At 41.1% G+C, this 15,042-nt stretch overlaps 1 protein-coding gene across 2 annotated transcripts in view; it reads right to left on the reverse strand.

Moving 5' to 3' along the window:
- dse (dermatan sulfate epimerase) overlaps positions 1 to 15,042 on the reverse strand; it is a 92,848-nt gene that overhangs the window by 28,119 nt on the left and 49,687 nt on the right. For both annotated transcript variants that reach the window (XM_052025141.1, XM_052025142.1), the window contains one exon: positions 7,923 to 8,176. In XM_052025141.1, the coding sequence (XP_051881101.1) occupies positions 7,923 to 8,176 (254 nt within the window). The remainder of the gene's footprint in view (positions 1 to 7,922; positions 8,177 to 15,042) is intronic.

Below are 15,042 nucleotides of genomic sequence, written 5' to 3' on the forward strand. Positions count from 1 at the left end.
GATAGATTTCTGGATAATAAAGAAACCAAGGGATATGAGGATAGCATTGAAAACGGTACTGAGGTTGAAGATAAGACATGAGTGGGTTTGAAGGGCCAGATCAAGAACTCTGCTTCTAAATCTTATGTTTTTGTTACACTTGCTTTATTGCTATTAACGGAACCAAAAGGTTTACTGACGTCTTATTCAACAAAATGTTATTTTATTTGAGAAGTTTGTAGTTGTTTGAGGTAATATGGTGAAGAATGATGTCTACTCTTGATTCAACAAAGACTAAATGCATAAATTTAATGCCTAGCAAGGCAAATGAAAATGGGTGACTGGGCCTTGTACTTAAACCTAAGCTATACTATGAGTTCTAAAAGCTAATTCACATTTAATCAGGGAAGAACAGATGATTTCAAGACATAGAGGCCATTTGGCCGATCATATATGTATCTCTTCCTCTAAGGCTTTGTAATTTACTTTGCTTAAAACATTTACATAACATTCCCTTCAAAAAATGCAATGGTTTTGAGTCAATGGCCTGAATTTGTGACACCACACCTGACAAAAAAACCCCTAAAGATCACATGTACGACTAACTACTTCATTTTCCTTTTTGCTAAGGCTTTGGCAGTTGTATACTGCATAATTTAGAAGAGTATTGGATGGAAGTACATTCAGCAGGTTGGATTTCTGAGAGTCTGGAGCAGCAGCTGGATGACCTTCGGTTGGTTAGGGAGAGCGAGCAGGAGATAGACAGGAGTTATAAAGAATATGTAGACAGCACCTCAGTGGCGGTCCCCCTCAAAAACCGATATCTCATTTTAGATTCGGTTGGAGAGGATGACTTCATAGAGGAAGACCTCAGCAGCCAGGACCTTGGCACCGTGTCTGGTACTGTGGTCCAGCAGAGGAAGCGAAATGCAGTGGTTATTGGGGATTCGATAGTAAGGGGTACGGATAGCAGATTCTGCGATACCGACAATGAGTCTCGGATGGTGTGTTGCCTCCCTGGTGCCAGGGTACGGGATATCACGGACCGTGTCGAGAATATTCTGAGAGGGGAGGGTGAGCAGCCAGAAGTCTTGGTACATGTAGGTACCAATGATGTAGGTAGAAAAAGAGAAGAGGTCCTGAAGGAGGAATACAAGGCATTAGGGAGAAGGTTGAGAAGTAGGACCTCAAGGGTAGTAATCTCAGGACTACTACCCATGCCATGTGTCAATGACAGGAAGAATAGAAAGCTCTGGCAGTTAAATGCGTGGCTGAGTGACTGGTGCAAGGGGCAGGGCTTCAGATTCTTGGATACCTAGGACCTTTTTTGGGGGAGGCAAGACCTATTTGCTAAGGATGGGTTGCACCTAAACTCCAAAGGGTCCAATATCCTGGCGGGAATGTTTAATTTAGTTGTAGGGGAGGGTTTAAACTGATCTGGCAGGGGGATGGTAACCAGGATGCTAGGTTACAAGATGCTAAGGTGAGGGAGGAAGTGTATAGAAACGAATCCATTGAGGATGGCAAGAAGGACAGGCAGGTGATAAGTCAGGATAATTTACTGAATAATAGAAGTACAACAAATCAGGATGTTAGGATACAGAATGTTAGGATCGGGGATGAGGATGTTAGGATACCGAATGTTAGGATAGGGGATGAGGTCTACAGGAACATGTCTAAGATAGTAGGTAGCGAAGATAGTAAGAAGGATGGACAGGTAGAAAGTCAGGATAATCTGATGAACAATAGAAGTACAATAAAATCAATAGCAGATACCAGTCTAAACATACTATATTTAAATGCACGTAGCATCAGAAATAAAGTAGATGACCTAGTGGCACAACTACAGGTCAATAAATATGATATCGTAGCAATCACTGAGTCGTGGCTTCATGATGGATGTGATTGGGAACTGAATGTCAAGGGGTACACAGTGTATAGGAAGGACAGGCGGGTAGGCAGAGGGGGAGGTGTGGCCATGATGGTTAGTAGTGATATAAAATCAATAGAAAGGAAGGACATTGGGTCAGAGGAAGTGGAATCCTTATGGGTGGAGCTAAGAAATAGCAAGGGTAAAAGGACAATAGTAGCAGTCATATATAGGCCCCCTAACAGCAGTCAGGAAGTGGACCATAAGTTGCAGATTGAGATAGAAAAAGCGTGCCAGAGTGACAATGTGAAGATAATTATGGGAGATTTTAACATGAAGGTGGACTGGGAAATCCAGCAAGGCGGTAGAACTCAGGAGAGTGAGTTTGTGGAATGTCTAAGGGATGTTTTTCTGGAGCAACTTATTGAGAAGCCCACCAGGGGCTCGGCTGTTTTGGATTGGGTGCTGTGTAGTGAACCCGAGGTGATTAGGGAACTAAAGGTAAAGGAACCACTGGGAACAAGTGATCACAATATGATTGAGTTTAGTTTCAAGTTTGAGAAGGAGAAGCTGATAACTGGTGTATCGATATTTCAGTGGAATAAGGGAAATTACAAAGGTATGAGAGAAGAGTTGGCCCAAATTGATTGGAGGAGTAAGTTAGCTGGCGGGACGGCGGAGGAGAAATGGAAGAAATTTCTACAGGAAATAAGGAAAATGCAGGATAGATATATTCCAAGAAAAAAGAAGGTTTTGAATGGAAAAAAGGCACAGATGTGGATAACGAGGGAGGTGAAGGATAAAATAAAAGCAAAAGGGGCGGCGTACAAAGTAGCAAAAATTAGTGGGAAAACAGAAGATTGGAAAGTTTTTAAAAATCTGCAGAGAGAAACTAAGAAGGTCATTAGGAAAGCAAAGATGAGTTATGAAAGGAAGCTGGCAGACAACATTCGGAAGGATTCTAAGAGCTTTTTTAAATACATAAGGAATAAAAGAGAGACACGGGTTGACATAGGACCAATTGATAACGGTGCAGGAGGTATTATAATGGATGATAGTGAGATGGCAAGGGAATTGAATGAATATTTTGCATTGGTCTTCACCGTGGAGGACATAAGCAATGTGCCGGTTAGTCAGGAGTCTCACGAATTGGAACTGAGTTCAGTTGAGATTACTAGGGAGAAGGTGCTAGGAAAACTAAAGGGGCTTAAGACTGATAAGTCTCCCGGACCGGATGAGGTGCATCCCCGGGTTCTGAAGGAGGTGGCTGTAGAGATAGCGGAGGCATTGGCGATTATTTTCCAGGAATCGATAGATTCTGGCATGGTTCCGGAGGACTGGAGGGTAGCGAATGTAGTTCCGTCGTATAAGAAAAGTGGGAGGCAGCACAAAGGAAATTACAGACCTATTAGTCTGACGTCAGTGGTGGGAAAATTATTGGAATCTATCCTCAAGGAGGAGGTTACCGAATACCTAGAGGCGCAAGGCAAGATTGGACCTAGTCAACATGGTTTTGTGAAGGGGAGGTCCTGTCTGACCAACCTATTGGAGTTTTTTGAAGAAATCACAGGTAGGGTGGATAAGGGAGAGGCGGTAGACGTTGTGTATTTAGACTTTCAAAAGGCCTTCGATAAGGTGCCTCACAAGAGACTGATTAATAAGATGAGAGGTCATGGAATTATGGGTAGGATAGCAGAATGGGTGGAGCAGTGGCTGGTTGGCAGGAAGCAAAGGGTGGAAATAAAAGGATCTCGTTCTGGTTGGTTACCGGTTGCTAGTGGTGTGCCGCAGGGGTCAGTGTTGGGGCCGCTCCTTTTTAACTTGTACATCAATAATTTGGATGATGGAATAAATGGTTGTGTGGCTAAATTTGCAGATGACACCAAGATAAGTGGAGGAGTAGGGAGCATAGAGGAAATAGAAAGGATGCAGAGGGACCTAGACAGTTTAGGAGAATGGGCAAGGAAATGGCAGATGAGATTCAATGTTGAGAAATGTGCAGTTGTACACTTTGGAAGCAGAAATAAGCAGGTAGATTATTATCTAGAAGGAGAGAAGATTGAAAGTACGATAGTACAAAGGGACTTGGGGGTACTTGTACAAGATACCTTAAAAGTTAACCACCAGGTTGGATCGGTGGTTAAGAAAGTGAATGCTATGTTGGCATTCATCTCGAGAGGTATAGTGTATAAAAGTAAGGAAGTGTTGATGAGGCTCTACGGGGCACTAGTGAGGCCTCATTTGGAATACTGTGTGCAGTTTTGGGCCCCACATCTTAGGAAGGATGTGCTGACGTTGGAGAGGGTTCAGAGGAGATTTACGAGAATGATTCCGGGAATGAAAGGGCTTACGTATGATGAGCGTTTGTCGGCTCTTGGACTGTACTCGCTGGAGTACAGAAGGATGAGAGGGGACCTCGTAGCGACATTTAAAATGTTGACAGGAAAGGATAGAGTAGATGTGGCTAGGCTGTTTCCCTTGGTGGGCGAGTCCAGGACCAGAGGGCACAATCTTAGAATCAGAGGGTACAGTTTCAAGATAGAGATGAGGAGAAATTTCTTTACCCAGAGGGTGGTGAAATTGTGGAACTCCTTGCCACGCACAGCAGTGGAGGCCAGATCAGTGGGGGTGTTCAAGGAGGAGATAGACAGATATCTAAATAGTCAGGGTATCAAGGGATATGGGGATAAGGCTGGAAAATGGGATTAGAATAGTTTTTTTTTCCCACCCCATTTCTTTTTCCCTTTTCCTTGGAGCAGACTCGATGGGCCGAATGGCCTGCTTCTGCTCCCTTGTCTTGTGATCTTGTGATCTTGTGATCCAGGGGTGGTTCCTTGAGCTCATACCTCAATCCCTTGCTTTTGACTATCCTCTTCTCAAATACTCCCTGCAGCTACCAGTGGCACCCCAGCTGGCTGTTGTTCCTGTAACTCAGTGCCAACAAACTTTCTTTGGACACACATTTGGATGGTCAGAATTCAATAAGCCCCCAGTCTTAAAAATGGCAGCAGTGCTGCGTTTTGTGATTGGTGTCTGCCACCGTACAGCCATCTTACAGTCAAAGGTTTTGTGGCAAACATTAAATGCTCTTTCATTGATCAGCACAGAGTATCTCTTTTCATTCACTTAGTGATAATTTTAAATTGATACTCGGCAACACAAGTTGGCATATAATATTCCTTATTTACCTCAGCAAAAATGAATCACAGAATGGAGGAAGAATGTTCAGCCTGTGGAATTCTTACTGGCTCTATGTGAAAACAATCTTTTTACCAATAAGCTGTAGTTTTGTACCCTGGCTCTTAACCCTTCTGCCAATGCGAGTAGTTAATCTCTATCTATTTTGCCTATACCCTCCATGATTTTACATATCATAGAACATGGAACATTACAGCACAGTACAGGCCCTTCAGCCCATGATGTTGTGCCGACATTTTATCCTGCTCTAATATCTATCTAACCCTTCCCTCCCACATAGCCCTTCATTTCTCTATCATTCGTGTGGCTGTCTAAGAGTATCTTAAATGTCCCTAATGTATCTGCCCCACAACCTCTGTCGGCAGTGCGTTCCACGCAACCACCACTCTCTGTGTAAATATCTTTATTGGATATTTTGCAACCTCCTCTGTTCCAGGGAGAACAAATCTCTAGCATCTCCATTCTCTCCACATTACTAAAGTCTTGCATCCCTGTCATCATTTTGGTAATCTTCTGTACTCTCTCTAAAACTTTCACACCATTACTGAAGTGTGGCATCTAGAACTGAACACAATTCTCCATCTTTGGCCTAAGTCCATCATGACTTCCATGCTCTTGAACCCCATGCTTCTAGTTATAAAGCTCAAGAACCCCATATGCTTGTTTTAACCAGTTTCAGTGCCCTGCCACTTTCAATTAACTATGCACATATTCCTACAATCTCTCTGCTCCTATATCCTTTTTAGATTTGTGCCCTCTAAATTATATTGCCTCTTATCATTCTTACTACCAAAATGCAACATTCCGCATAATATTTCATCTGTTTTATATCCATCCCTCCACCAGCCTGCCTATATGCCTACATCTTCATAAAATCTTTTTTATCCTCCTCACACTTCACTATCCCTCCAAGTATCATATCATCTGAAAATTTAGAAATTGTGCCCTGTACATCTGAGACCATGTTATCAATACATACAATGAACAGCAGAGAGTCTAGCACCAATCCCTGAGAAATATAAGAACATAAGAAGCAGGAGCAAGAATAAATAGTATGGCCCTTCATGGCTCTGCCGTTCAATAAGATTGTAGCTGATCTTCTACCTCAGTGCCATTTTCTTGCATCAGCTCCATATCCCTTGACTCCCTTAATATCCAGATTCAACTCTTCTAATAAAGGCTTTCTATTTGTTTGTTGCATATGTATGTTGGCTTTTAGTGACCTGTGTACAAGATGATTCAGATCCCTTTGAAGTTCAATATCTTAGAAACTCTGAAGTCCTGTCCAAAAAACACCCTTTCACATCTTCTCTGTTTCCCTAATCAATTTTCTACCTATGACACTACATCTCCTTTTATTCAGAAGGCTTCAGTCATGATTACTTGCTTATTATGTGGCATTTTATAAAATGCCTTTTGGGAGTCCATATGTGGGTCAAATGGGTTTCCTTCATCAACCCCATTTGCTATTTCATCAAAAACACTATCGTCCTTGAGGAGTAGAAGGGATGTAGGAGTACACTTTAAGAAGGATATCAGGAAGGCAAAAAGGGGTCATGAGATATCCTTGGCAGATAAAATAAAGGAGAATCTGAAGAGATTCTATATGTATGTTAAGAGCAAAAGGGTTACCTTAAGGATTAGTGTGGTTGTCTTGGAAGCTAGGGAATTCGGGAAAGAGAACAGTGAAGTCTTGAAACATATTGACAGTATGAAAGGGGAGGTGCTGGTGGTGTTGAGGTGCATAAAGGTGGATAAATCCATGGGGCCTGACCAAGTGTATCCTAGGACATTGTTGGATGCAAGGGAAGGAACTAAAGGGGCTCTGGCAGATATTTCTAACTTCCTTAGCCACATGTGAGGTACTGGAGGACTGTTTAAGGACCCAGGTATGGTAATTATATGGTAGGTTTTGACATTTTGAAATTTACAGCTCTCTTGATTTTTATTTCCATTAACTTCATAAATTCTTTTATTAAACTTTTCTGGAAACATCTCATGCTTTCATGGAGTAAAGGAAGGAGATAGGGGAGCCTAGTGACATGGTGTCATGACAACGACCTTTCCCTCAATGTCAGCAAAACAAAAGAGCTGGTCATTGACTTCAGGGACGGGGGTGGTGCATACACTCCTGTTTACATCAACAGTGCTGAGGTCAAGAGGGTTGAGAGCTTCAAGTTCCTAGGAGTGAACATCAATAGCATGTCCTGGTCCAACCACGTAGATACCACGGCCAAGAAAGTGCATCAGTGCCTCTGCTTCCTCAGGAGGCTAAGGAAATTTGGCATTTCCTCTTTGACCCTCACCAATTTTTATCAATGCACCATAGAAAGCATCCTATTTGAATGCATCATGGCTTGGTATGGCAATTGCCGTGCCCGAGACCACAAGAAACTGCAGAGAGTTGTGGACAGAGCTCAGCACATCATGGAAACCAGCCTCCCCTCCATGGACTCTGTCTACACTTCTAGCTGCCTTGGTAAAGCAGCCAACATAAAAGCCCCACCCACCCTGGACATTCTTTCTTCTCCCCCCTCCTATCAGGCCTGAAAGCACGTACCACCAGTCTCAAGGACAGCTTCTATCCTGCTGTTATAAGACTATGTAACTGTCCCCTACTATGATAAAATGGACTCTTGACCTCACAATCTACCTCGTTATGGCCTTGCACTTTACTGTCTGCCTGCACTGCACTTTCTCTGTAACTGTAACACTTTATTCTGCATCGGATTATTGTTTTCCCTTGTACTACCTCAATGCACCGCTGTAATGAAATGATCTGTATGGATGGCATGCAAAACAAAGTTTTTCACTGTACCTCAGTACATGTGACAACAATAAACCAATTCCAATTCCAATCACTAGCACAACGTACCTTGATTTAAGAGAACCAGGCTTCCTGTCAACAAGGCCACACAATTGGTAGGTTGATGGTTGTGTAGATACTGAAATCCCCATCCACGGCTGTAAGACTTTTCATACATATACTGAGAGGCATCACTGATGACTTCTAAATATCTCTCCTGTTGAGTTTTGTTCAAATGGTCGTACAGGAAGTCATAAGCAGTGGCAAAACTCACTAGTGAGTGAGCGAGTGGAACCTCATCCCATGCAGCATCCTTGACAAGCCTTTGAAGAGGAAAAATATAATGAATACAATGAAGTATAAAAATCATCAGCATGCTTGACTCCTTTGAAACCTATAGCTTTTGTTATTTGCCATTTCTCTTATTTACAGTAGCTACTCATTCAGAAATGGGCTTGAGTTGTTTAGTCAGTAACGTGCTAATTGAGGATGATTGCAAACTCACAGTTCACAGCAAGAATGACTAACAGCATTAGATACTCCAAATCTTTTGGGTTTGTCTCAAACCACTGTTCAAAAATGAATTTATTCTAATATGAGCCATTACCGAGGCGATGAATTAGGAGGAAAAATTGGAAGGAGAAGGAGAAAGCAAAGTTTGTAATTTTTTGAGACTTATTTTTGGGAAGAACTGTAGAAATTAAAACAAAAACAGGAAGATCATACTGATTTGTTTGTTCTGTTCATATCACGGAATTATAGCAGGGTAACATTCTTCACCCAAACTCTGGAAATATTAATCCATACATATGTTCATCTATGCTAAACTGTGGTGGTTGATGATATTTCAATTATATCAATTCACTTCAGTGTTTAGGTGGAGAATACCCTCCAACTACCAGAACACTGCAATTGTGATTTATTAAAGTGAAATTTAATTATATAGAGGTGTCCTTGGGTGACATACAAAAAGCTAGATAGGAGAAAATTATTTGATTTCTCCATTAGTGAAGGAAACATGACTAGTGTGCACTTTATCAGAAGCAGCACTATCATGAGTTGCTGTAAGTCAGGATACACCTAAAATCTGTTTTCACAATGTGCACTAAAACCAAAGGGCATAAGGCCAAATTCACCAAAGCTGTTCACATCATTGAACTTATGGCATAGGTAAATTTCATTTGCTACTGATGTGAACTGAGTTAGACAACTGAATACTACAACTGGAAATATGGCTTAATTTCAATCCTCTGTCACACCATGACCAGAACACCATACATCTAACTTGGCCATTCAAATACAATACTGCTGGCCACCCTTGATCTACTCTCTGGAAACTTGAGGTCATCCAAATTTTGCAGCCAGCATTCTAACTTGCACTACTTCCTCCAGCCTATCACCCTTGTGTTTACTGACAGACACTGACGCTTGGTTAAGCAGCACTAATCCATTCTTCAGCAGTAATTCTTCCATTCTTTTCATATCTCTCTATGATTTTGCTTGCTTTTATCACTGCATTATCCCCCAGCCCTGCATTTCTGAGATTTTTTGCATTCCTCTAATTTTGGCCCTTTGATCACTTTACCATTAGCACCAGTGCCTTCAGTTCCAAGGCCCTGAATTCCCTCTCTAAACATCCCTGTTTCTCTTTTCTTCATTAAAAAAGTCCTCAACAGTGATCTCTTTCACCAAATTTTTGAATATGTCATATGTGGCTTAACATCAGCTTCAGTTTGATAAGACACCAATGAAAGGTGCCAGATTGATAGTTCTTTTGAAAGCTCTCAAGTCAAAGCTGAATGTTTACCCCCAAGGCTACAAGAGTTAATATTCCTGCAATGAAGTACTATTACATAGATCCCAGAAGGTTGCACTGAATATAGTAGCAAAGCCTCTGAGCAAATATTTTCCTAAACACATTGATATCTCAGTCAAGCACTTAGCAGGGTTCTAATGCAAGACCACAATTCTGTGCATTCCCATCAAGTGTAATCATACAATGATGATCCATTTTACTGTATGCATAAAAGCCTGTCCCAGTTCCATCAAATCAGATTCACTTTGTCTTTTCTTTCTTCCCAGCAAAAAGCTGCAATGACTATGATGTTATCAAGGCATTCACTATGTTTGCTAGAACCCTATAAATAATAAAGGAGTAGTAATGTTTGTAATAGCTTTCACTTGCCCAAAGAGATCACTTCACACATGTAGAGAATGGAAGATTTATGGAGCACTGTATATTGCTTCAATTACCAGTGCACATCTTTCCAGAGTACCAGAAAATAGAGATCAGTTTTATTAATAACTAAAAACAAATAATTCAGTGGCAGTGAAAGACATCTGACTTGGATTAAACAACAAAAATACATTTATATAATACCTTTCCTGAACTTGTCTCAACTGCTTCACCAACATATAAATACTTCTGAGTTCTTGTCACTGGTATATTGTAGGTAGGATTTTAATTTTTGACTATTTATTGCATTTTTGTTTTTAATTAACATTCCACAAAATTGATTAGCTTTGGTTAAAAGACAAGAAACAGCAAATTTCAGTCTCTGTAAAGCATAATTAAATTGAAATCAGTAAGAATGACAAATATAGACTAGTTTAGGTTTAGGATCGTGAATGGACTTCCCACCTCATCACACCTTCCAGGTACACATCCCAGCTCTTTTTAAATTTGATGAGGGTTTCTGCCTCTAATACTTTCAGGCAGTGAATTAGGCCCCGATCACCCAATGAGTGGAAAAAATCGTTCCTCATCTGCCCTCTAATTCTCCTGCAAAATGCTTAAATTCTAAGCTCTCCCAGTTTTGACCCCTCTGCTAAGGGAGTATATAATAAGGTCCTATGTTGGTGTGTCATAATTTTATACACCTCAATTAAATCTCCCTTCAGCCTCCTATGTCCTGAGAAAACCAAACCCAGCCTATCCAGTGAAGCTAAAATTTTCCACACCTGCCAACCTTCTCATAAATTTCCTCTTCAGTGTAATCACACCTTCCCTGTGATGTTGGGACCAGAACTGTACACCACATTCATCAATATTCTATACAATTCTGGCATAACCTTTCTGCTCTTATATTATATCCCTTGGCTAATAAAGTGAAGTATCCCACGTGCCTTGTCAACTGCCTGCCCTGCTGTCCATGGGGGCATGCACTCCAAAGCCTCTTTTACCCTCCACACTTCTGAATATCCTTCCATTTGTGGTACATTCTCTTGCCTTTTTGCACCTCCCCAATGTATCATCTCACACGTCTCTTTTTGTCACTTTCTCCACCTCCTAAATTGAAGGTGTTTCTCCTTAGTTTAGTGCTTCATACAAAGAACAGTGCCTTTAATAGTCCAGCGTTCCCTCAGTTCTGTATTGAAGTGCCAACCTAGAATATGTGCTCAAGATTCCATGATGACACAGATTACAATCTTTAGATTCAGAGATATGAATCTTTCTTTCATACAGAGCCAAGATTGACTAAAGCCTATGACAATAACATGATGTATTTATGTACCTCTGTTTAAATTCATAGGGCATTACTCAAAAAAGTCTTCAAGCTACAAAAAAAAGCACGGCAGGTGAGTAAATACTTGATTAGAAAGGCAGGTTTTGAGGAGTCATTTGGAGGGAAGAAAAGATAGAGGCATTGCATGTAAGGGAGGATATTTCAGAACTTAAAGTCTTAGTAACTGAAGGCACTGTTATCAGTGGTGGTGTGCTTAGAATATTCTAACCACACCACCACTGATAACCCCATAATGGTGAGGTTGATCAAGAAGGCAGTAGTAGGTTATTAGATATACTTGAGGGTTGTAGGGTGGAGGAGATTGCAGAGAGTATGGAGGAGAGGCAAGGTCATAAAAAAAAATTGAGAACATGGGTAAGAACTTTTAAATTGCTTAATCTGGAGTCAATGAGCAAGGGGCCAAACCAAGAAAGTTCATTCCTATGTGTGATTGATACCACTTCATTCACTGTGATGCAAATTTCACCAAAGGTGTTCCGAACATTTCCCCTAGAATTACAGATGTTTTAGACTGGTCTTAATAAAATCTCTAATGTGGTAATTGCCACCACCAGATCTAGCAACCTGCCATGCATATCAGCTGGGATTGTTTTTCAAATTCTGGCACCTACACTCAATTTACACAAACCTACAGGCATCCAGGTTTCAAAGCTCTGGCAACAATTCTGATTGACTGATAAATTATTATGGCTTTAGCTAATGAGGATGGGTTTGGCTCCAGCAGCCATAGCTTGTTGTAAGTTTGCTTCCCTCACTTATATTTTGAATCTGCAAACCTTCAGGGCCTGCAAAGGATTAAATATCCTCTGTGCATGCAAAATTATGCAGGACTACAGCTTGCAACCAAAGAAACAGTTTTCATACACAGGGGATTTTCATTTGAAACTGAGGATTAGATACAATTTAATTGAATAAGAAGTGAACAAAGAAACCCTGCAGATACTGGAAATCTGAAATAAAACCTGAAAATGCTCTAAATAGTCTAGTTGAGAGAAGGTACTGGTTTATTGCAGTTAATTTGCCTGGAAAACATACAAATATAGGGAGGTAAATGTCAGCAGAGATAAGAGAAAAACTGCCATAACTGTGATAAAATAAAATACAGTGGTTGCTGGAAATCTAAAATAATAGAGTAGGCCATAAGTACTGAGAAGGTTAAGCAGCAAACATGGAAGGAAAAAGAGTTAATGTTACAGTTGATGACCTTGTATCAAAATTGGAATTAGCAACTGAACACAAATTGGAATGACTGGTTATCATAAATTGTTGAATCCCAGGAGTGCTGGGACATGCCTGGGTGGATGAAGAGATGCTGTTACTCAGACTTGCACTGTTTCAATGAAGTCTAATGGTAAGAGGCCAAAGACAGAGAGATCAGAGTGAGAGTGGAATAGAGAATTATAGTGGCAGGCAACTGGAAGGTCAGAGTCACCCTTGCAGACTGAATGGATGGGTTCTGCAAAACAGTGTCAGATGCAACTTGCTCGTCTTAACTACTGCTGGCAGCTGGTCTGCCTCATTTGTTGTTACCGACAAAAGTGACTTTCTCACTGCTCCACAGCACTGGTTTCAACCGTGTCAAAATTCATAACTTCAATCAGCTTTCATGCTCTTCTAAAAACATCTTCTACACAACCATTAATTCAAAAGCTATTTCGTGGAATATTCGGAGGCTGTGAAACACATTCAATAGTCACCTATTTGATAGCCATTTTTTTCATCACAGCTTTTCTGATCAACTTCCTGTTGTGATGAGTTATTGATGCTTAGGCACTTTATGCAAACCCATGGTGTCCTCCATGCTCGATGTAAAAATGGACAAAATTGGCACATGGATGAGGTTAACACTAGTCTTATTACAAACTTTTTATTCACTTTTTTGATTGTCAAGGGTATTGGAATAAAAGTGAAAGTTCTGAAAGGATGACCTGAAGGGACAAACTTAGGTTGTTTCTCTGGAGCAGCGGAGGCTGAGGAGAGACCTAATAGAAATTTATAAGATTACGAGAGGCATAGATAGACAATCAGAATCATTTTCCCGGGGTAGAAATGTCAAGTTCAAGAGAACATCCATTTAAGGTCAGAGGGGAAAGTTCCAAGGAGATGTGCAGGACAAGTTTTATTTTTACACAGAATGGTGGGCTGCCTGGAACAGCCTGCCACGGAGAGTGTTGGAAAACACAATATAATAATGGCATTTAAGAGGCTGTTAGATAGGCACTTCCTCAGGAGGCTAAAGAAATTTGGTTTGTCCCCTTTGACTCTCACCAACTTTTACAGATGCACCATAGAAAGCATCCTATCTGGATGTATCACGGCTTGGTACTGCAACTGCTCTGCCCAGGACCGCAAAAAACTGCAGAGAGTTGTGGACACAGCCCAGCGCATCATGGACACCAGCCTCCCCTCCTTGGACTCTGTCTTTACCTCTCGCTGCCTTCATGAAGCAGCCAGCATAATCAAAGACCCCACCCACCCGGGACATTCTCTCTTCTCTCCTCTTCCATTGAGTAGAGGATATAGAAGCCTGAAGGCATGTACCACCAGATTTAAGGACAGCTTCTACCCCATTGTGATAAGACTATTGAACAGTTCCCTTATACAATGAGATGGACTATGACCTCATGATCTACCTCGTTGTGACCTCGCACCTTATTGCACTGCACTTTCTCCATAGCTGTGACACTTTACTCTGTACTGTTATTGTTTTTACCTGCACCACATCAATGCACTCTCTACTGACTCAATGTAACTGCACTGTGTAATGAATTGACCTGTACGGTCGGTTTGTAAGACAAGCTTTTCACTGTACCTCAGTACAAGTGACAATAATAAACCAATACCAATACATGAATATGCAGTGGAATGGAGGGATATGGATCATGAACAGTCAGAAGAGAATTGGTTGAATTTAGCATAATGTTCAGCGCAGGCATTGTGGACGGAAGGGCTTGTTCCTGTGCTGTACTGTTCTATGTTCTAAAGTAAAAAAGGCAGTCTGTCATCAATTTTCAACAACATTATTGGGCTGAATCATTCTAGATCTGATATGCTCCCCATACTCATTGCATATGGATCCTGCCTGGGATATCTGGCAAGAACCCATTGTGCTGACCCTCCACATTCAGGACTCAGGCAGGAAGGCCTCAGTGATGAATAGGCCCCAAGCAGTATAGTCCAGAGGCCCCAACTCAGGAACACCCGACAGCCCTTAAGGGAAGTAAAACTGAGGACAAAGCTTTGCCGGTGCTCTGTAAGGCTTTCTGTACTCCTTAACTATCTCTTATGTTCAGAAACATCGAAAAACCATTAAAAGTAATGTAAATGATTAAAATGATAAAAATAACATCAATTAAAAACACATTAAAACACAAATTGATAAAGACAATTTAACCCAAAGTAAATAATTAAAATCTCTTTTCCCATCTTTTGGGCCACAAATCCATATTGGAATGATTCTCTTCTCCCACAGCAGATCTGACTGCTATAAGATCTCAGTGGCCATTCCCCACTGTACTGCTGAGGAATCCCACTTGCAGACCAATGATGGACCAGAGTGACAGATGCGTCACTAAATTTAGGATTCACAATGAGTCTTCAAATATTGGGACTTGTTTATAAGGGAACTTCTAAATATCAGTGGATGAGAAACAAATATACTT

This window comes from Pristis pectinata, chromosome 10, assembly GCF_009764475.1.
Source record: "Pristis pectinata isolate sPriPec2 chromosome 10, sPriPec2.1.pri, whole genome shotgun sequence".
Taxonomy (NCBI): Eukaryota; Metazoa; Chordata; class Chondrichthyes; order Rhinopristiformes; family Pristidae; genus Pristis; species Pristis pectinata.